This window comes from Lepisosteus oculatus, unplaced genomic scaffold, assembly GCF_040954835.1.
Source record: "Lepisosteus oculatus isolate fLepOcu1 unplaced genomic scaffold, fLepOcu1.hap2 HAP2_SCAFFOLD_562, whole genome shotgun sequence".
NCBI lineage: Eukaryota > Metazoa > Chordata > Actinopteri > Semionotiformes > Lepisosteidae > Lepisosteus > Lepisosteus oculatus.
This window is the reverse complement of record NW_027168109.1, coordinates 23,428-43,769: the sequence shown is the minus strand read 5'-3', so window position 1 is coordinate 43,769 and position 20,342 is coordinate 23,428. Positions and strand designations below refer to the sequence as shown.

Sequence of the window (20,342 nt, the reverse complement as noted above, 5' to 3'; positions counted from 1 at the left end):
TATCAGAGTTGTGTTATTTATTATGATGAAGAGTCCCAGTGTGTTTGTGTGTTGTGTGTCTGTATTGTTACAGTGAGAGGCTGTATAAGAGTTGTGTTATTTATTATGAGGAAGAGTCCCAGTGTGTGTGTGTGTTGTGTGTCTGTACTGTTACAGTGAGAGGCTGTATCAGAGTTGTGTTATTTATTATTATGAGGAAGAGTCCCAGTGTGTGTGTGTGTTGTGTGTCTGTACTGTTACAGTGAGAGGCTGTATCAGAGTTGTGTTATTTATTATTATGATGAAGAGTCCCAGTGTGTTTGTGTGTTGTGTGTCTGTATTGTTACAGTGAGAGGCTGTATAAGAGTTGTGTTATTTATTATGAGGAAGAGTCCCAGTGTGTGTGTGTGTTGTGTGTCTGTACTGTTACAGTGAGAGGCTGTATCAGAGTTGTGTTATTTATTATTATGATGAAGAGTCCCAGTGTGTTTGTGGGTAAAGGGGCGTTCCCACTGGCCGGCCCGCGGCGGGGGGCGGGGCTGTTGCCATGGAGGCGGCCGTTGCCCCGGTGAGGGGGCGGGGCCTTGGCGGCGCGGGTCTCGCGCGAGTGGCGCCGGCGCGCCAAGTTTCAAAGCGCTTCCGGGAGGGAGAGCGCGCCGCGCGGAGACTGTCACGGGCCCGGCTCTGCTGCGCGCCACACCGAGCCCACGGCCACTCGTGTCCGCGCCGGCGGGGCAGCATGCTGCCCGGGCTGCAGCCCTGCTTCCAGCTGCTGCGCGTCGGCGCCTCGGACCCCGGCCGCGACCTCTTCACCTTCCGGCCCGCGCTGCCCCGCTGCGTGTTTCGCGTGGGCCGCCTGCCCGAGCTGTGCGATGTGCCCGTGAGCTGCGCCGAGCGGCCCGAGCTGGTGTCGCGCGTGCACGCGGAGCTGCACGCCGAGCGAGAGGAGGAGGAGGAGGAGGAAGGGCAGGAGAGGGGCTGGAGAGTCTTCATCGTGGATCAGAGCAGCTACGGTGAGTCTGAGAGTGTGTGTGTGTGTGAGACACTGTCTGTGTGTGTGTGTGAGACACTGTCTGTGTGTGTGTGTGAGACACTGTCAGAGTGTGTGTGTGAGACACTGTCTGTGTGTGTGTGAGAGACACTGTCTGTGTGTGTGTGTGAGACACTGTCAGTGTGTGTGCGTGAGACTGTGTGTGTGTGTGAGAGAGACACTGTCAGTGTGTGTGTGTGAGAGAGAGAGACACTGTCAGTGTGTGTGTGTGTGAGACACTGTCAGTGTGTGTGTGTGTGAGACACTGTCAGTGTGTGTGTGTGTGAGAGAGAGACACTGTCAGTGTGTGTGTGTGTGAGAGAGAGACACTGTCAGTGTGTGTGTGTGAGAGAGAGACACTGTCAGTGTGTGTGTGTGAGAGAGACACACTGTCAGTGTGTCTGTGAGAGAGAGAGACACACTGTCAGTGTGTGTGTGTGAGACACTGTCAGTGTGTGTCTGTGAGAGAGAGAGACACACTGTCAGTGTGTGTGTGTGAGACACTGTCAGTGTGTGTGTGTGAGACACTGTCAGTGTGTGTGTGTGAGACACTGTCAGTGTGTCTGTGAGAGAGAGAGACACTGTCAGTGTGTGTGTGTGAGACACTGTCAGTGTGTGTGTGTGAGAGAGAGAGACACTGTCAGTGTGTGTGTGTGAGACACTGTCTGTGTGTGTGTGAGAGACACTGTCTGTGTGTGTGTGAGAGACACTGTCTGTGTGTGTGTGAGAGAGACACTGTCAGTGTGTGTGTGTGAGAGAGAGAGACACTGTCAGTGTGTGTGTGTGTGAGACACTGTCAGTGTGTGTGTGTGTGAGAGAGAGACACTGTCAGTGTGTGTGTGTGTGAGAGAGAGACACTGTCAGTGTGTGTGTGTGTGAGAGAGAGAGAGAGACACTGTCAGTGTGTGTGTGTGTGAGAGAGAGACACTGTCAGTGTGTGTGTGTGTGAGACACTGTCAGTGTGTCTGTGAGAGAGAGAGACACTGTCAGTGTGTGTGTGTGTGAGACACTGTCAGTGTGTCTGTGAGAGAGAGAGACACTGTCAGTGTGTGTGTGAGACACTGTCAGTGTGTCTGTGAGAGAGAGAGACACTGTCAGTGTGTGTGTGTGAGACACTGTCAGTGTGTCTGTGAGAGAGAGAGACACTGTCAGTGTGTGTGTGTGAGACACTGTCAGTGTGTGTGTGTGAGAGAGAGAGACACTGTCAGTGTGTGTGTGTGAGACACTGTCAGTGTGTGTGTGTGAGACACTGTCAGTGTGTGTGTGTGTGAGACACTGTCAGTGTGTGTGTGTGAGAGAGAGAGAGACACTGTCTGTGTGTGTGTGAGAGAGAGAGAGACACTGTCAGTGTGTGTGTGTGAGAGAGAGAGAGACACTGTCTGTGTGTGTGTGAGAGAGAGAGAGACACTGTCTGTGTGTGTGTGTGTGTCTGGGGTACAGTGTGACCCCTCCTCCTCCCCCCTGTCCAGGCACGTGGCTGAACGACTCTCTCCTGCTCCGGGGTCAGAGGACGGAGCTCAGTGAGGGGGTACAGTGTGTGTGTGTGTGTCTGGGGTACAGTGTGACCCCTCCTCCTCCCCCCTGTCCAGGCACGTGGCTGAACGACTCTCTCCTGCTCCGGGGTCAGAGGACGGAGCTCAGTGAGGGGGTACAGTGTGTGTGTGTGTGTGTGTGTGTCTGGGGTACAGTGTGACCCCTCCTCCTCCCCCCTGTCCAGGCACGTGGCTGAACGACTCTCTCCTGCTCCGGGGTCAGAGGACGGAGCTCAGTGAGGGGGTACAGTGTGTGTGTGTGTGTCTGGGGTACAGTGTGACCCCTCCTCCTCCCCCCTGTCCAGGCACGTGGCTGAACGACTCTCTCCTGCTCCGGGGTCAGAGGACGGAGCTCAGTGAGGGGGTACAGTGTGTGTGTGTGTGTGTGTCTGGGGTACAGTGTGACCCCTCCTCCTCCCCCCTGTCCAGGCACGTGGCTGAACGACTCTCTCCTGCTCCGGGGTCAGAGGACGGAGCTCAGGGATGGGGACACGCTGACGTTCGGGGCGCCGGCCCGCGGCCCCGAGTGCTACTTCCTGTTCCAGCGGGCCCTGCTGCGCCCAGACGCCTTCGCCGCCATCGCGCTGCCGCGTGCGCCGGCCCCCCCGGCCCCCCCGGCGCCCCGCCGCGCCTCGCTGGTGCTCAGCTCCATCGGCAGCATCAGCCGGCTGGGGGCGCGCCCCCTGACCTTCCACCCCGCGCCCCCCGCGGCCGCCGCGCCCCGCCGCCGCCGCAAGTCCGCCCACACGCTGCTGGCCGAGCCCGCGGACGAGCCGCCCCCCGCGCGGCGCCCCTGCTGCTCCGAGTCCGAGGCCCTGCCGCCCCAGACCCCCCGCCCGCGGCGCCGGACCCTCAGCAGCCCCCAGGACAGCGGCTCCGGAGGGTGAGCCACGCGCCGCCGCACACTGCACACCGAGAGCTGTGGGAGGTCTTTACAGGTCCTGGGGATCCCACTACCGCCACCAGTGTGCAGCTCTTTACAGGTCCTGGGGATCCCACTACCGCCACCAGTGTGCAGCTCTTTACAGGTCCTGGGGATCCCACTAACGCCACCAGTGTGCAGCTCTTTACAGGTCCTGGGGATCCCACTACCGCCACCAGTGTGCAGCCCCACCTGGATGACGCCCCAGTCCTCTCCCCACACACCAGCTCTCACTGGGGAGGAGAGCAGAGGGATGGAGCCAGTTCAGAGAGGGGGGTTATTAGGAGGCCATGATGGATAAAGACCAGGGGGGTAATTTGGCCAGAGACACCGGGGTTTCAGCTTGTTCCCCCCTCCCGCCCCTCTCTGTGTACAGCAGCTGCTCTCCCTGACGCCCCCTCTCCCTATCCCTGCAGGCGGCGGCGCGGGCGGCCCCGGAAGCGCCCCCTGGCGGCCCCGGAGCCCTGCGCGGCGCGGCGCTGCCTGCTCCCGCAGGAGGACACGGTGCAGTGGGTGCAGTGTGACGACTGCGACGCCTGGTACCACGTGGACTGTGCGGGGTGCAGCTACTCCTGCCTGCTGGACGACGCGGCCGAGTTCCACTGCGGCTGCCGCTGAGGGCGGGGCCACTTCCTGCTGGACCGGCTGGGGGCGGGGCCACTTCCTGCTGGACCGGCTGGGGGCCACTTCCTGCTGGACCGGCTGGGGGCGGGGCCACTTCCTGCTGGACCGGCTGGGGGCCACTTCCTGCCGGACCGGCTGGGGGCCACTTCCTGCCGGACCGGCTGGGGGCGGGGCCACTTCCTGCCGGACCGGCTGGGGGCGGGGCCACTTCCTGCCGGACCGGCTGGGGGCGGGGCCACTTCCTGCCGGACCGGCTGGGGGCGGGGCCACTTCCTGCTGGATCGGCTGGGGGCGGGGCCACTTCCTGCTGGATCGGCTGGGGGCCACTTCCTGCTGGACCGGCTGGGGGCCACTTCCTGCTGGACCAGCTGGGGGCGGGGCCACTTCCTGCTGGACCGGCTGGGGGCCACTTCCTGCGGGACCGGCTGGGGGCGGGGCCACTTCCTGCGGGACCGGCTGGGGGCGGGGCCACTTCCTGCAGGACCGGCTGGGGGCGGGGCCACTTCCTGCGGGACCGGCTGGGGGCCACTTCCTGCTGGACCGGGGTTCCCCTGTCCTGACAGCTCTGGGGCGGCGGGAGCTGTTGGTGTCAGCGGTGGGATTCTCCTGTCACCCGGAGCCAGCAGGGGGGCGTGTGGGCCCTTCTGCCCCTGTGTCAGATGAGTGTGTGGCTTCCTGAGCCCTGTACATACAGAGATCATAATAGAGCTCTATTTTATCACTGGTGCTTGGTTTGTTTCCCTGATATTGTTTTAAATGTTGTTTTTAATCAGAAGCAATTTTATATTTTTTCTGCTGTAAAATGAGCACTTAAAGCATTAATAAGCAGTTCATAAACTCACCACTCCTTTGTCTCTGATATCTTCCCAAGACTGTTGACACTGGAACTGACTGACACACCTGGAGCGGCTCAGACTGACTGCACTGACACACCTGGAGCGACTCAGACTGACAGCACTGTCACACCTGGAGCGGCTCAGACTGACTGCACTGTCACACCTGGAGCGGCTCAGACTGACTGCACTGACACACCTGGAGCAGGATCAGACTGACTGCACTGACACACCTGGAGCGGCTCAGACTGACTGCACTGACACACCTGGAGGAGGATCAGACTGACTGCACTGACACACCTGGAGCGACTCAGACTGACTGCACTGACACACCTGGAGCGGCTCAGACTGACTGCACTGACACACCTGGAGCAGGATCAGACTGACTGCACTGACACACCTGGAGCGACTCAGACTGACTGCACTGTCACACCTGGAGCGGCTCAGACTGACTGCACTGACACACCTGGAGCAGGATCAGACTGACTGCACTGTCACACCTGGAGCAGGATCAGACTGACTGCACTGTCACACCTGGAGCGGCTCAGACTGACTGCACTGTCACACCTGGAGCGGCTCAGACTGACTGCACTGACACACCTGGAGCGACTCAGACTGACAGCACTGTCACACCTGGAGCGACTCAGACTGACTGCACTGACACACCTGGAGCGGCTCAGACTGACAGCACTGACACACCTGGAGCGGCTCAGACTGACTGCACTGACACACCTGGAGCGGCTCAGACTGACTGCACTGACACACCTGGAGCGGCTCAGACTGACAGCACTGACACACCTGGAGCGACTCAGACTGACTGCACTGTCACACCTGGAGCGACTCAGACTGACTGCACTGTCACACCTGGAGCGGCTCAGACTGACTGCACTGACACACCTGGAGCAGGATCAGACTGACTGCACTGTCACACCTGGAGCGGATCAGACTGCTGCGCACTGGGAGTCTGACTGACAGCACTGTCACACCTGGAGCGGATCAGACTGCTGCGCACTGGGAGTCTGACTGACAGCACTGTCACACCTGGAGCGGATCAGACTGCTGCGCACTGGGAGTCTGACTGACAGCACTGTCACACCTGGAGCGGATCAGACTGCTGCGCACTGGGAGTCTGACAGCACTGTCACACCTGGAGCGGATCAGACTGCTGTGCACTGGGAGTCTGACTGACTGCACTGTCACACCTGGAGTGGATCAGACTGCTGCGCACTGGGAGTCTGACTGACAGTACTGTCACACCTGGAGCGGATCAGACTGCTGCGCACTGGGAGTCTGACTGACAGCACTGTCACACCTGGACCGGATCAGACTGCTGCGCACTGGGAGTCTGACAGCACTGTCACACCTGGAGCGGATCAGACTGCTGCGCACTGGGAGTCTGACAGCACTGTCACACCTGGAGCGGATCAGACTGCCGCACTGTCACACCTGGAGCGGATCAGACTGCTGCGCACTGGGAGTCTGAATGACTGCACTGACACACCTGGAGCGGCTCAGACTGACTGCACTGACACACCTGGAGCGGCTCAGACTGCCGCACTGTCACACCTGGAGCGGATCAGACTGCTGCGCACTGGGAGTCTGACTGACAGCACTGTCACACCTGGAGCGGATCAGACTGCTGCGCACTGGGAGTCTGACTGACAGCACTGTCACACCTGGAGCGGATCAGACTGCTGCGCACTGGGAGTCTGACAGCACTGTCACACCTGGAGCGGATCAGACTGCTGTGCACTGGGAGTCTGACTGACTGCACTGTCACACCTGGAGCGGATCAGACTGCTGCGCACTGGGAGTCTGACTGACAGCACTGTCACACCTGGAGCGGATCAGACTGCTGCGCACTGGGAGTCTGACTGACAGCACTGTCACACCTGGACCGGATCAGACTGCTGCGCACTGGGAGTCTGACAGCACTGTCACACCTGGAGCGGATCAGACTGCTGCGCACTGGGAGTCTGGCTGACAGCACTGTCACACCTGGAGGGGATCAGACTGCTGTGCACTGGGAGTCTGACAGCACTGTCACACCTGGAGCGGATCAGACTGCTGCGCACTGGGAGTCTGACTGACAGCACTGTCACACCTGGAGCGGATCAGACTGCTGCGCACTGGGAGTCTGACAGCACTGTCACACCTGGAGCGGATCAGACTGCTGTGCACTGGGAGTCTGGCTGACAGCACTGTCACACCTGGAGCAGATCAGACTGCTGCGCACTGGGAGTCTGACAGCACTGTCACACCTGGAGCGGATCAGACTGCTGCGCACTGGGAGTCTGACTGACAGCACTGTCACACCTGGAGCGGATCAGACTGCTGCGCACTGGGAGTCTGACTGACAGCACTGTCACACCTGGAGCGGATCAGACTGCTGCGCACTGGGAGTCTGACTGACAGCACTGTCACACCTGGAGCGGATCAGACTGCTGCGCACTGGGAGTCTGACTGACAGCACTGTCACACCTGGAGCGGATCAGACTGCTGCACACTGGGAGTCTGACTGACTGCACTGTCACACCTGGAGCGGATCAGACTGCTGCGCACTGGGAGTCTGACTGACAGCACTGTCACGCCTGGAGCGGATCAGACTGCTGACCTCTGACCCCTGACCCCGCCGGTCCCTCTGTTTCAGCAGACCCTGCAGCAGCTGTCTCATGTCCTCTTGATCGCGGCAGTCCTGATGTGGAGGGATGGGTTTTGCCTGCCCAAAGCCCACCAGAGTGATTCCCCTCGTGCGCGACGTGTACTCAAAGAATAAAGGTGACTCTGACTCTGCGACTGTCACAGTGACGCCCAGTTTATACAGCCACCTCCTTTAATCACGATCATCAGGTTTATTCCACAGAGCGCTACAGGCAAAGCACTGTGAAACCGAGAGAAAGACAGGAGAGAATACAGTTCACACAAAAGAAAACAAGTTCAGAACAAGGTCAAGACACAGGGATTCATTCTATGAGCCCGTCTGAAGGGCTGGAGTCGGGATGGGCAGGAGACTCTCTCCGACAGTTCCAGCAGGAGGAGAAGGCCCTGTCACCCCCAGAGTGTTGACAGACAGGAGCCCAGAGTCAGAGGAAGGGCTGGAGTCGGGATGGGCAGGAGACTCTCTCCAACAGTTCCAGCAGGAGGAGAAGGCCCTGTCACCCCCAGAGTGTCGACAGACAGGAGCCCAGAGTCAGAGGAAGGGCTGGAGTCGGGATGGGCAGGAGACTCTCCGACAGTTCCAGCAGGAGGAGAAGGCCCCGTCACCCCCAGAGTGTCGACAGACAGGAGCCCAGAGTCAGAGGAAGGGCTGGAGTCGGGATGGGCAGGAGACTCTCCGACAGTTCCAGCAGGAGGAGAAGGCCCTGTCACCCCCAGAGTGTCGACAGACAGGAGCCCAGAGTCAGAGGAAGGGGTGGAGTCTGGATGGGCAGGAGACTCTCTCCGACAGTTCCAGCAGGAGGAGAAGGCCCTGTCACCCCCAGAGTGTCGACAGACAGGAGCCCAGAGTCCGAGGAAGGGAGGCTGGGAGGGGGGCAGCAGGGCGACAGTGACTCAGACGGGGCTGGAGGGCTGAGCCACGCAGAGCAGGAGGATTCTGACACCTGACTGGCAGCCAGGGCAGGGACTCCAGGACAGGAGTGATGTGGTCTCCTGCACTCGAGCTGGTGTGGATTCTGGACGGACTGGAGTTTGCTCAGGGTGGGTTTGGAAACCCCAGCCAGGAGGGTGTCAGGGGGTGGACCAGCTTTTCAGCCACAGGATGTGGTAAGGCGACGCTCCTGAGCTGGAAGAGTGAGGGTCTGACAGCGTGTTGCTCGTGAGGGTCGGAGGTCGGGGCTGGATCGAAGATCACCCCCCAGGTCTTCACTCCTGACTGGAGCTCAAGCACAGCGGTGTCCACTGGACTGACAGTCTCCAGTCACGGGTCCGAGTCCTGTCAGGGGTGAGTCTTTCACGCGTTTCTGTCAGGGGTGCTGCTGGACCGACTGATTGATTAACGAGGCGGGGTGAGAGACCGGCCGGGGTGGGGTCCCCCAGTGCAGGACCAGGCCGGGACTGAACCCCAGACCCCAGTGTGGGGGAGACAGGAAGGACAGACGGGGGCGGCTCGCGCTCTGCAGACTTTATTCGGCGCCAGGCGCAGGAACAATACCGGACATTTACTCTGAGGTGAAAAAAAAAGACCAAAAACACCCCAACAGAGCACCCCGAAAAAGTGCTCAGCGACAGAACCCCCCTCCCCCAGACCAGCAGGAACCAGATCGCAGTCACGTGGGCTGTGTGGGGCGCGAGCGAACCCCAGGGGAGAGGCCCGGCGGGGTCACTGGCGACAGCGGGCGCGCCTCTGTACGCAGAGAGGGGCGGGTGCAGGGAGCTCCAGCTCCTGCGCAGTGGGGAGCGTGGGGAGAGGCCTGGGGTCCCCTGGGGTTCGGACACCCCGCCTTGCTGCGCGTGCGTGAGTCCTGATCTCCAGCTCCTGTCCTGCAGGGCAGAAGCCCCACCCCCTCCCCTCGTCTCCCGGCCAATCAGCTGGAGGGCACGCCGTGCCCAGGGGCCATGGGGGGCGGGGCCAGCGGGAAGGCCTCGCCCTCGGGGTACTGGGGCAGGAAGAGGGAGGCGGCGAAGGTGGGGCCGCCGTAGCCATAGTGATGAGTGGGGGCGGGGCCGGGGCCGCCGAAGTCCTCGAACCCAGGATAGGAGCTGCGCTTGCCCTTCTGCCTGCGGTTACAGAACCAGACCCGGACCACCTGCGGGGAGAACCAGCGTCAGAACAGAACCGGTGAACACAGGTGAGATCAGTTCCCTCCTCCCACCCCTCTCTGTGTACAGTAGAGCCTCCTGTCCTGGCTAGAGGAGCTCACCCAGCTGTGTCTGGAGAGAAGCCAGGGTATCGGCTTGTTCCCCCCTCCCACCCCTCTCTGTGTACAGTAGAGCCTCCTGTCCTGACTGGAGGAGCTCACCCAGCTGTGTCTGGAGAGAAGCCAGGGTATCGGCTTGTTCCCCCCTCCCGCCCCTCTCTGTGTACAGTAGGGTATCGGCTTGTTCCCCCCTCCCACCCCTCTCTGTGTACAGTAGAGCCTCCTGTCCTAACTGGAGGAGCTCACCCAGCTGTGTCTGGAGAGAAGCCAGGGTATCGGCTTGTTCCCCCCTCCCACCCCTCTCTGTGTACAGTAGAGCCTCCTGTTCTGACTGGAGGAGCTCACCCAGCTGTGTCTGGAGAGAAGCCAGGGTATCGGCTTGTTCCCCCCTCCCACCCCTCTCTGTGTACAGTAGAGCCCCCTGTCCTGACTGGAGGAGCTCACCCAGCTGTGTCTGGAGAGAAGCCAGGGTATCAGCTTGTTCCCCCCTCCCGCCCCTCTCTGTGTACAGTATTTACGTACGTCCTTGTCCAGGCTGAGGTCTCCGGCGATCTGCGCGATCTCCTGGGCTGAGGGCTTGGGGCACCTGGAGAAGTAGGACTCCAGGCTGCCGCGGACGCTGGTCTCGATGCTCGTCCGCTTGCGCTTGCGGGCCTGAACCGCTGCCTGCTCCAGGTTACACAGCTGGGGGATAGGAGACACAGGGACAGGGCATCAGAGCAGCTGAGGGGGCAGGAGACACAGGGACAGGGCATCAGAGCAGCTGAGGGGGCAGGAGACACAGGGACAGGGCATCAGAGCAGATGAGGGGGCAGGAGACACAGGGACAGGGCATCAGAGCAGATGAGGAGGCCGGAGACACAGGGACAGGGCATCAGAGCAGCTGAGGAGGCCGGAGACACAGGGACAGGGCAGGAGACACAGGGACAGGGCATCAGAGCAGATGCAGGGGCAGCAGACACAGGGACAGGGCATCAGAGCAGCTGAGGGGGCAGAAGACACAGGGACAGGGCATCAGAGCAGATGCGGGGGCAGGAGACACAGGGACAGGGCATCAGAGCAGATGCGGGGGCAGGAGACACAGGGACAGGGCAGGAGACACAGGGACAGGGCATCAGAGCAGCCGAAAGGGGCAGGAGACACAGGGACAGGGCATCAGAGCAGATGAGGGGGCAGGAGACACAGGGACAGGGCATCAGAGCAGCCGAAAGGGGCAGGAGACACAGGGACAGGGCATCAGAGCAGATGAGGGGGCAGGAGACACAGGGACAGGGCAGGAGACACAGGGACAGGGCATCAGAGCAGCTGAGGGGGCAGGAGACACAGGGACAGGGCAGGAGACACAGGGACGGGGCAGGAGACACAGGGACAGGGCATCAGAGCAGCCGAGAGGAGCAGGAGACACAGGGACAGGGCATCAGAGCAGCCGAGAGGGGCAGGAGACACAGGGACAGGGCATCAGAGCAGCCGAGAGGGGCAGGAGACACAGGGACAGGGCATCAGAGCAGCCGAGAGGGGCAGGAGACACAGGGACAGGGCATCAGAGCAGCTGAGGGGGGCAGGAGACACAGGGACAGGGCATCAGAGCAGCTGAGGGGGGCAGGAGACACAGGGACAGGGCATCAGAGCAGATGCAGGGGCAGCAGACACAGGGACAGGGCATCAGAGCAGCTGAGGGGGCAGAAGACACAGGGACAGGGCATCAGAGCAGATGCGGGGGCAGGAGACACAGGGACAGGGCAGTAGACACAGGGACAGGGCATCAGAGCAGATGCGGGGGCAGGAGACACAGGGACAGGGCAGGAGACACAGGGACAGGGCATCAGAGCAGCCGAAAGGGGCAGGAGACACAGGGACAGGGCATCAGAGCAGATGAGGGGGCAGGAGACACAGGGACAGGGCATCAGAGCAGCCGAAAGGGGCAGGAGACACAGGGACAGGGCATCAGAGCAGATGAGGGGGCAGGAGACACAGGGACAGGGCAGGAGACACAGGGACAGGGCATCAGAGCAGCTGAGGGGGCAGGAGACACAGGGACAGGGCAGGAGACACAGGGACAGGGCATCAGAGCAGCCGAGAGGGGCAGGAGACACAGGGACAGGGCATCAGAGCAGCCGAGAGGAGCAGGAGACACAGGGACAGGGCATCAGAGCAGCCGAGAGGGGCAGGAGACACAGGGACAGGGCATCAGAGCAGCCGAGAGGGGCAGGAGACACAGGGACAGGGCATCAGAGCAGCTGAGGGGGGCAGGAGACACAGGGACAGGGCATCAGAGCAGCTGAGGGGGCAGGAGACACAGGGACAGGGCAGGAGACACAGGGACAGGGCATCAGAGCAGCCGAGAGGGGCAGGAGACACAGGGACAGGGCATCAGAGCAGCCGAGGGGGCAGGAGACACAGCTGAGTCAGGCCCGCGGGGGGCGCTGTGCAGAGACGCACCTCCTGCAGGTTCTCGTTGGAGTCCACCTCTCTCAGCCAGCGGTCCAGCAGGGGCTTCAGTTTGCACATGTTCTTGAAGCTGAGCTGCAGGGCTTCGAACCTGCAGATCGTGGTCTGACTGAACATCTTCCCTGGAGAGAGCAGGCAGCAGGTCAGGAGAGGGTCTGTAGTGTGTGTGTGTGTGTGTGTGTGTGTGTGTACAGATCGTGGTCTGACTGAACATCTTCCCTGGAGAGAGCAGGCAGCAGGTCAGGAGAGGGTCTGTAGTGTGTGTGTGCAGTTTGTGTGTAGTTGTGTAGTAGTTGTGTGTTTGTAGTTGTGTAGTAGTTGTGTAGTGACAGTACCGTACAGCACCCCCAGGGCCAGCCCCACGTCCGCCTGTGTGAACCCCAGGGTGATGCGCTTGTGCTTCAGCTCCTTGGCAAACTGTTCCAGCTCCTCCGCGCTCGGCGTCTCCTAGCAACAGCAGACACACGGACACCGTTACCACACGACAACAGGGTAAAAACACAGTACAGCCCAGTGAGATCAAGGTAAAAACACAGTACAGCCCAGTGAGATCAGGGTAAAAACACAGGACAGTGCAGTAGAGCGCAGTGAGATCAGGGTAAAAACGCAGGACAGTGCAGTAGAGCGCAGTGAGATCAGGGTAAAAACACAGGACAGCGCAGTAGAGCCCAGTGAGATCAGGGTAAAAACACAGGACAGCGCAGTAGAGCCCAGTGAGATCAGGGTAAAAACACAGGACAGCGCAGTAGAGCCCAGTGAGATCAGGGTAAAAACACAGGACAGCCTAGTGAGATCAGGGTAAAAACGTAGGACAGCGCAGTAGAGCCCAGTGAGATCAGGGTAAAAACACAGGACAGCACAGTAGAGCCCAGTGAGATCAGGGTAAAAACACAGGACAGCACAGTAGAGCCCAGTGAGATCAGGGTAAAAACACAGGACAGCGCAGTAGAGCCCAGTGAGATCAGGGTAAAAACACAGGACAGCGCAGTACAGCCCAGTGAGATCAGGGTAAAAACACAGGACAGCGCAGTAGAGCCCAGTGGGATCAGGGTAAAAACACAGGACAGCGCAGTAGAGCCCAGTGAGATCAGGGTAAAAACACAGGACAGCGCAGTAGAGCCCAGTGAGATCAGGGTAAAAACACAGGACAGCGCAGTAGAGCCCAGTGAGATCAGGGTAAAAACACAGGACAGCGCAGTAGAGCCCAGTGAGATCAGGGTAAAAACGTAGGACAGCGCAGTAGAGCCCAGTGAGATCAGGGTAAAAACACAGGACAGCGCAGTAGAGCCCAGTGAGATCAGGGTAAAAACACAGGACAGCGCAGTAGAGCCCAGTGAGATCAGGGTAAAAACGTAGGACAGTGCAGTAGAGCCCAGTGAGATCAGGGTAAAAACACAGGACAGTGCAGTACAGCCCAGTGAGATCAGGGTAAAAACACAGGACAGTGCAGTAGAGCCCAGTGAGTCTGGTACTGTCCTGATAGATGATACTAATTGAGGATACTGACTGTATTGATACATGATGCTGAGAGTATTGATTTATTGACTGTATTTATACCGGATACTGACTGTATTGATACATGATACTGAGAGTATTGATTTATTGACTGTATTTATACCTGATACTGACTGTATTGATACATGATACTGAGAGTATTGATTTATTGACTGTATTGATACATGATACTGAGAGTATTAATTTACTGACTGAATCGATACATGATACTGATTGATTATACCGACCGTATTGATTTATTGACTGTATTGAAACATGATACTGAGAGTACTGATTTATTGACTGTATTGATACATGATACTGATTGATTATGCCGACCGCATTGATTTATTGACTGATATTTTTATTGATTATACTGATTTATCTTACTGGCAGCTCGCTGAGGAGCCCACGGCACGAGCAGCCGCAGGAAGCACGCCTTGATGTCCGAAACGCGTGGATTAATCACTCGGTATTTCTCCCGCGAAAGAATCACATTTCTCACTCGGGACTCCGAGGACTGACATCGCATTTTTCCCACGGATAACCCCGGACAAGACAGCGTCGCGGACATTTCACGCGCGGGCTGCCTCGAAAACAAACCGTGCGCGACACGAACACCGTGGCGCACCCACGGGGAAAACCCCGTCTCGGACGCACAGGAGAGACGGGCCGTGTGACCCAACCCACAATTAGACGGGCGAAGCGGAGGGACTAATTAGGATCACCCGGGACGCGGAGCAGCGACCCCGACTCACCTCGTCCCCGCTGTCCGCGGCGGGCGCGCCGGCTCCCTCGCTGTGCGGGCTGGCGCCGCTCTCCGGCGGGCCGGGCGGCGTGGGCGGCGTGGGCGGGGCGGGCCGGGCCAGCCTGCAGGAGGTCCAGGGCGCGCAGCCCGGCGCGTCGCGCTCCGCCTTGAGCGGGTAGGCCGCGGGGGCCGCGGGGGCCACAGGGGCCCAGGGCTCGGGTCCGGATCCGGGCAGGGGCGGCCAGGCGCGGGGCAGGCTGGGCGGCTCGGGCAGGAAGCCCAGGTCGAAGGCCTCGCTGTAGAAGTCCTCCTGGGGAAAGGGGAAGGGCCGGGCCATGGTGCCTCCTCTCTCTGTGTGGCTCAGTCTCCTCTCTCTGTGTGCCCCAGTCCTGCTGTGTCTCCTGCGCAGTCTCCTCTCCCTGTGTCTCTCTGTGCCTCCTGCACGGTCTCCTGCGCGGTCTCCTCTCCCTGTGTCTCTCTGTGCCTCCTGCACGGTTTCCTTTCCCTGTTTCTCTCTGTGCCTCCTGCACGGTCTCCTCTCACTGTGACTGTGTCTCCTGCGCGGTCTCCTCTCCCTGTGTCTCTCTGTGCTTCCTGCACGGTCTCCTCTCACTGTAACTGTGTCTCCTGCGCGGTCTCACCTCCCTGTGTCTCTCTGTGCCTCCTGCGCGGTCTCCTCTCCCTGTGTCTCTCTGTGCTTCCTGCGCGGTCTCCTCTCCCTGTGTCTCTCTGTGCCTCCTCTCTCCCCGCCTCCCCTCCTACACTCATGCTAACGAAGCGACACCTCTGGCCCAGCTGGGCCCTAACGGCCCTCAATCTCAGCCCCCCCCCTCCAAGAATGACAAAACCAGGAGGCTCCTCTCTCCACACTGCTGGGACCCGAGACTAACGGCTCTCCACAGGGGGCCGGTACACAGCCCTGCAGGCACAGCGGGGCAGCTCTCTGCAGCCTGAGCTGCTCCAGTCAGGACAGGGGCTCTACTGTACACAGAGAGGGGCGGGAGGGGGGAACAAGCTGATACCCTGGCTTCTCTCCAGACACAGCTGGACGAGCTCCTCCAGTCAGGACAGGAGGCTCTACTGTACACAGAGAGGGGTGGGAGGGGGGAACAAGCCGATACCTTGGATTCTCTCCAGACACAGCTGGGTGAGCTCCTCCAGTCAGGACAGGAGGCTCTACTGTACACAGAGAGGGGTGGGAGAGGGGAGCTGATCTCATGGGGCGTTACTGGTCGTTTGGCCCAATGTGACACATGAGCTAGCGTACCTGTCTGTGACATCCTGACAATCAGAACGATCCCATTCCTGCTCAGCCCCTGTCTTATATGGTGTCTTGTGTCCCTCTCCTGCCCAGAAGACTGCGGTACGTTGAGATAGCGAGAGCTGGGTGTGGTGACGGTTAGGTCTCGATTTTGTGGAAGACATTGTCTTTGGTCTTGAACCGGATGAATATCTTTCCCCTGTGCGTCCAGTAAGCAGTTCACATCCTCCAGATGTCAGGGAGTCTGTTGCTATGTGACACATCTGTAAAGAAGCTGGGCTCCCTCCCCTCTCTCCCTCTCCTCTCTCCCTCTCTCTCCTTTCTTCTCCCTCTCCCCCCTCTCCTCTCTTCTCCTCTCTCTCCCCCTCTCCTCTCTCCTTTCTCCCCTCTCCTCTCTCCTCTCAGTCCTGCAGTTTCATACAGTCCCTCAGCCAGACTGAAAACACAAGGAACTGAGCTGTACTGCACTGTCCTTTGTTTTTACCCTGATCTCACTGGGCTGTACTGCACTGTCCTTTGTTTTTACCCTGATCTCACTGGGCAGTACTGCATTGTACTGTGTTTTTACCCTGATCTCACTGGGCTGTAATAATGATGATAATAATAATAATGTTTATTAGCCCTATACAATTTCTTGCATTAGAAATTTGTCTTTTTGCGTACCCCAGCTTTTCTCTATGGAGACACAGACACACAGACAGGGAGAGAAGCTTGGGATCAGAGCACAGGGTTTGCCATTGTATGACGCCCCTGGAGCAGTTGGGGTTAAGGGCCTTGCTCAGGGGCCCAACAGAGCAACCTTCCAGTCAAAGGAACAGATCCTGAGCCACAGAGCCACCACTCCGCCCTGCACCCCCCTGTACTGCACTGTACTGTGTTTTTACCCTGATCTCACTGGGCTGTACTTCACTGTCCTGTGTTTTTACCCTGATCTCACTGGGCTGTACTTCACTGTCCTGTGTTTTTACCCTGATCTCACTGGGCTGTACTTCACTGTCCTGTGTTTTTACCCTGATCTCACTGGGCTGTACTGCACTGTACTGTGTTTTTACCCTGATCTCACTGGGCTGTACTTCACTGTACTGTGTTTTTACCCTGATCTCACTGGGCTGTACTTCACTGTCCTGTGTTTTTACCCTGATCTCACTGGGCTATATTGCGCTGTCCTGTGCTTTTACCCTGATCTCTCTGTGCTCAGGGGCTGTTTCACACCCCCAATGCCCCCCTCTCCTCTCAATGGCTCTCCTGCAGTTTTCCTGAAGGCCGTTCCTGGGACAAAGGCCGAACTGCGACACCTTCCCAGGCTGAAGAGCCCCATCACCAGCCCCATTGTCCCAGGCTGAAGAGCCCATCATCACCGGCCCCATTGTCCCAGGCTGGAGAGCCCATCATCACCGGCCATTCCAGTCCGACAGCCCGGAGCGACGCTCTCGCCCGAAACTGAGCCTCTCACACAAAGAGCCCCGACTGACGTCCCTCTGTCCTCTCACACAGAGCCCTGACTGACGTCCCTCTCACACAGTGAGCCCTGAATGACGTCCCTCTGTCCTCTCACACAGATAGCCCTGACTGACGTCCCTTTCACACAGAGAGCCCACGACTGACGTCCCTCTGTCCTCTCACACAGAGAGCCCCGACTGACGTCCCTCTGTCCTCTCACACAGAGAGCCCTGACTGACGTCTCTCTGTCCTCTCACACGAGCCCTGACTGATGTCCCTCTCACACAGAGAGCCCTGACTGACGTCCCTCTGTCCTCTCACACAGATAGCCCTGACTGACGTCCCTTCCACACAGAGAGCCCTGACTGACGTCCTTTTGTCCTCTCACACACAGTCCTGTTGTCCCCCTGTCCTGATCTCTGACAGTCCTGAGAGGAATCTTCTAGACTGGTCTGGAACAGTCCATACAGCTCCAGACTGGACTGGTCAAGACTATAGTGGACTGGTCTGTACTGGACTGTAAGGGCTGTCCAGCCATCAGCAGCTCTTCAATTCGTCCTGGCCCTTAGTACACATGCACAGGCCCACAGTGGCTGGAGACACGCGTGAAACCCCGGGGCGCAGCTCCGCCTCGGCTGTACACCCGTGTCCGTGACTGGTGCACTGCAGGCCAGAAGGGGCGGCTGTGAATTCACCGGGTCCGGTTACACGGATTCCCGGAGCTGTCGCTAAGCGTGACTGCGGCCGGAGAGTTTTTATTCATCGCCAATAATGTAAGTAAACAATGTAATGTAATAATAATGCAAGTAAACAAGACGGGGGGCACAGGCGCACTTCCTGTCGCTCGGTTACCGTGACAACAGACAGTGCTTCCGACCTCAGGTTACAGAAACACCGCCCCTGCGAGGGCAGAACCAATCAGCCTTTAGACTGCAGCCCTAGCAACCAATAGGAGGGCTAGTTATACTTCCTCATTTTAACCCTTAAGCAGTCGATGGCGGACTGAACCAAACCAGCCAAAAGCGTGGAAAAGACACGATATTATAAACATAAAATGAAGTGGTCTGGAAAGTACCCTGTGTTTGAGCATTTTAAAATGGTTGTAAGGGGGTATTTGCAGACTATTTCGAAGTGCAAAAATATGAAAGCAGTGCAGACATTATTTTTATTTAATTTGTTTAACCTTTTTTCATAACTTGAATTTGTGTAGTAATATGTACCCCTGACGATATTGTTGTCTTGAATTGTTATATGTACTCTTGTTTGTATTGTCATTTTTGTTCTTTTGTTAAGCATAAATAAAAAAAATGTGTGGAAAAGAATATATTTTACCTAAACTTTAATTGACTTTATACAATACGCAATTTGGAAACCACAATATTTTAAGAGTTGCAATAATAAATGCAACCGAACAATTATGATCGAGCGTTTCTTTCGTGTCCTCAAGGAGAAAGTCATTTTTAGTGATGGACGATGATCCTTTAATTTCTGCGAGAACTGAATACATTACTCTCCCCACGCCGCCAACAACTAAAGACATTCATTTTCAAATACTGAACAACACATCTCCCTCTAAGGAATGGCCGAGACCAGGGTTTTATTTCGACTGTCACACCCGGCTGTACTTTTTTGTGGCTCCGTGGATAACGTAACTGAAGTTTTCCTCAAGTCCCCGTTCACCCTGCCTGCACCGTGGTCCACTAACAGTCGTGTTTCATGGATACTGAACCTTTCAGGATATTGTTTTGGTGTGCTGAATTCAGTCAGAGAAGTTCGTATGTTGTTCTCACGTTGGCAAAGTTTTTCATCCATATAGAGCCAAAACAAAAAACTCCCGTGTGCTTTAAAGCATTTAAAAAAATCATTTAAGTCATACTCCAATGCATGGTTTACAGAAATCTTTTAGCATATAAATAACATTCTGACTCCTAAAACCACCCAGCCTTCGTACTGTTGATAAGGCTCCGATCTGTGCTTGTTTTGCTTATGTGATGTTGTCTTTGTGCTGTCATGGCGATACCCGTGCTGGTCGTATTGTCTGTTTTGTATATAAAAAAAAATCAAGAAAAGTCCAAAACAGTCGATGGCGGACTGAATTCAACCAGCCAAAAGCGTCAAACAGAGAATATTTTTTACATCTGGCAGCGGGTCTGAACTTTAATTGACCTTATTATAACGCGGGATGTGGAAGCGCCTCGGCCGGTAACGTCGGAGTCTGTAAAACGAAACTCTGAGCGGCTCCGGCGACCCCGAGTCTGTAAGAGAGGGCGAGAAAGGCCACAGGCTGGAGCGGGTCAGTGTCTCCAGTTACATCCCTTAGTAGCTGACTGATCCCAGGAGCTCACCCAGCTTCAACAACAGGGCTGGGCAGCTTGTTCCCCCCTCCCGCCCCTCTCTGTGTACAGTAGAGCCTCCTGTCCTGACTGGAGGAGCTCACCCAGCTGTGTCTGGAGAGAAGCCAGGGTATCGGCTTGTTCCCCCCTCCCGCCCCTCTCTGTGTACAGTAGAGCCTCCTGTCCTGACTGGAGGAGCTCACCCAGCTGTGTCTGGAGAGAAGCCAGGGTATCGGCTTGATCCCCCCTCCCACTCCTCTCTGTGTACAGTAGAGCGTCCTGTCCTGACTGGAGGAGCTCACCCAGCTGTGTCTGGAGAGAAGCCAGGGTATCGGCTTGTTCCCCCCTCCCACTCCCCTCTGTGTACAGCAGTTCCTCCTGTATACTTACTCTGTTATGCTGTTTTGTACTATAACCAGAAGTGTTTATGTCAGGTCAGGGTGCCGAGAGGAGTTCATCGTTCCAGAGAAAGGAAATTGATGTCGGTCCAGCATGATTTTAAAAACGTCTGTTCCGACCAGCAGCAGAGAGTTCTAACCACAGTTTTCTTGTTTCAGAAGATAGGCGGTACTCAGGAAAAGTAAGGACTGATGGTTTCTTCATCCAGATGGTGTGCAAAAAGTCTCAGTCTGAATGTGTTATAATATTGGCTCATGGAGTCTCTAACTATCATTAACCTCCGACTCCTGGTGTTTCCTTGAGCTCGGACTCCCCACGTGTACACCTGCGGATGTCATGTGTACTTCTCTTTGCATCGCATGTTTTCGCCCTGTTGTGTCTGCTGGCCCTCGGTCCTCAGCCGCCGCGCGTCCCGGCCGTGCGCGCCCCCGAGCCCGGCG

The 20,342-nt window shown here is 57.7% G+C and overlaps 2 protein-coding genes across 2 annotated transcripts; one reads left to right on the top strand and one right to left on the bottom strand.

The window, feature by feature from the left end:
* Positions 1-22: 22 nt before the first annotated feature.
* On the top strand, positions 23-4,928 carry tcf19l (transcription factor 19 (SC1), like). Its single transcript, XM_069186547.1, has 3 exons — positions 23-992; positions 2,971-3,424; positions 3,880-4,928. Exons 1-3 carry the CDS (start codon positions 527-529, stop codon positions 4,079-4,081), a joined length of 1,122 nt encoding a protein of 373 aa, XP_069042648.1. The 5' UTR covers positions 23-526; the 3' UTR covers positions 4,082-4,928.
* Positions 4,929-8,313: 3,385 nt separating this feature from the next.
* LOC138231340 (POU domain, class 5, transcription factor 3-like) lies at positions 8,314-20,334 on the bottom strand. Its single transcript, XM_069186544.1, has 6 exons — positions 19,894-20,334; positions 14,480-19,425; positions 12,563-12,674; positions 12,219-12,349; positions 10,302-10,463; positions 8,314-9,668 (listed from the first exon to the last, which is right to left on the bottom strand). Exons 2-6 carry the CDS (start codon positions 14,804-14,806, stop codon positions 9,447-9,449), a joined length of 954 nt encoding a protein of 317 aa, XP_069042645.1. The 5' UTR covers positions 14,807-19,425; positions 19,894-20,334; the 3' UTR covers positions 8,314-9,446.
* Between the last annotated feature and the right edge of the window lie 8 nt (positions 20,335-20,342).

Excerpts from the sequence above, each read along its gene's own strand:
- LOC138231340 (XM_069186544.1), bottom strand. The coding sequence starts at position 14,806 with ATGGCCCGGCCCTTCCCCTTTCCCCAGGAGGACTTCTACAGCGAGGCC. Across the intron at positions 12,675-14,479 it reads CCGCGGACAGCGGGGACGAG|GAGACGCCGAGCGCGGAGGA; the intron begins GTGAGTCGGGGT and ends TGCTGTTGCTAG. Across the intron at positions 12,350-12,562 it reads GGCCCTGGGGGTGCTGTACG|GGAAGATGTTCAGTCAGACC; the intron begins GTACTGTCACTA and ends TGCTCTCTCCAG.
- tcf19l (XM_069186547.1), top strand. The coding sequence starts at position 527 with ATGGAGGCGGCCGTTGCCCCGGTGAGGGGGCGGGGCCTTGGCGGCGCG. Across the intron at positions 993-2,970 it reads CGTGGATCAGAGCAGCTACG|GCACGTGGCTGAACGACTCT; the intron begins GTGAGTCTGAGA and ends CCCCCTGTCCAG. Across the intron at positions 3,425-3,879 it reads CAGGACAGCGGCTCCGGAGG|GCGGCGGCGCGGGCGGCCCC; the intron begins GTGAGCCACGCG and ends CTATCCCTGCAG.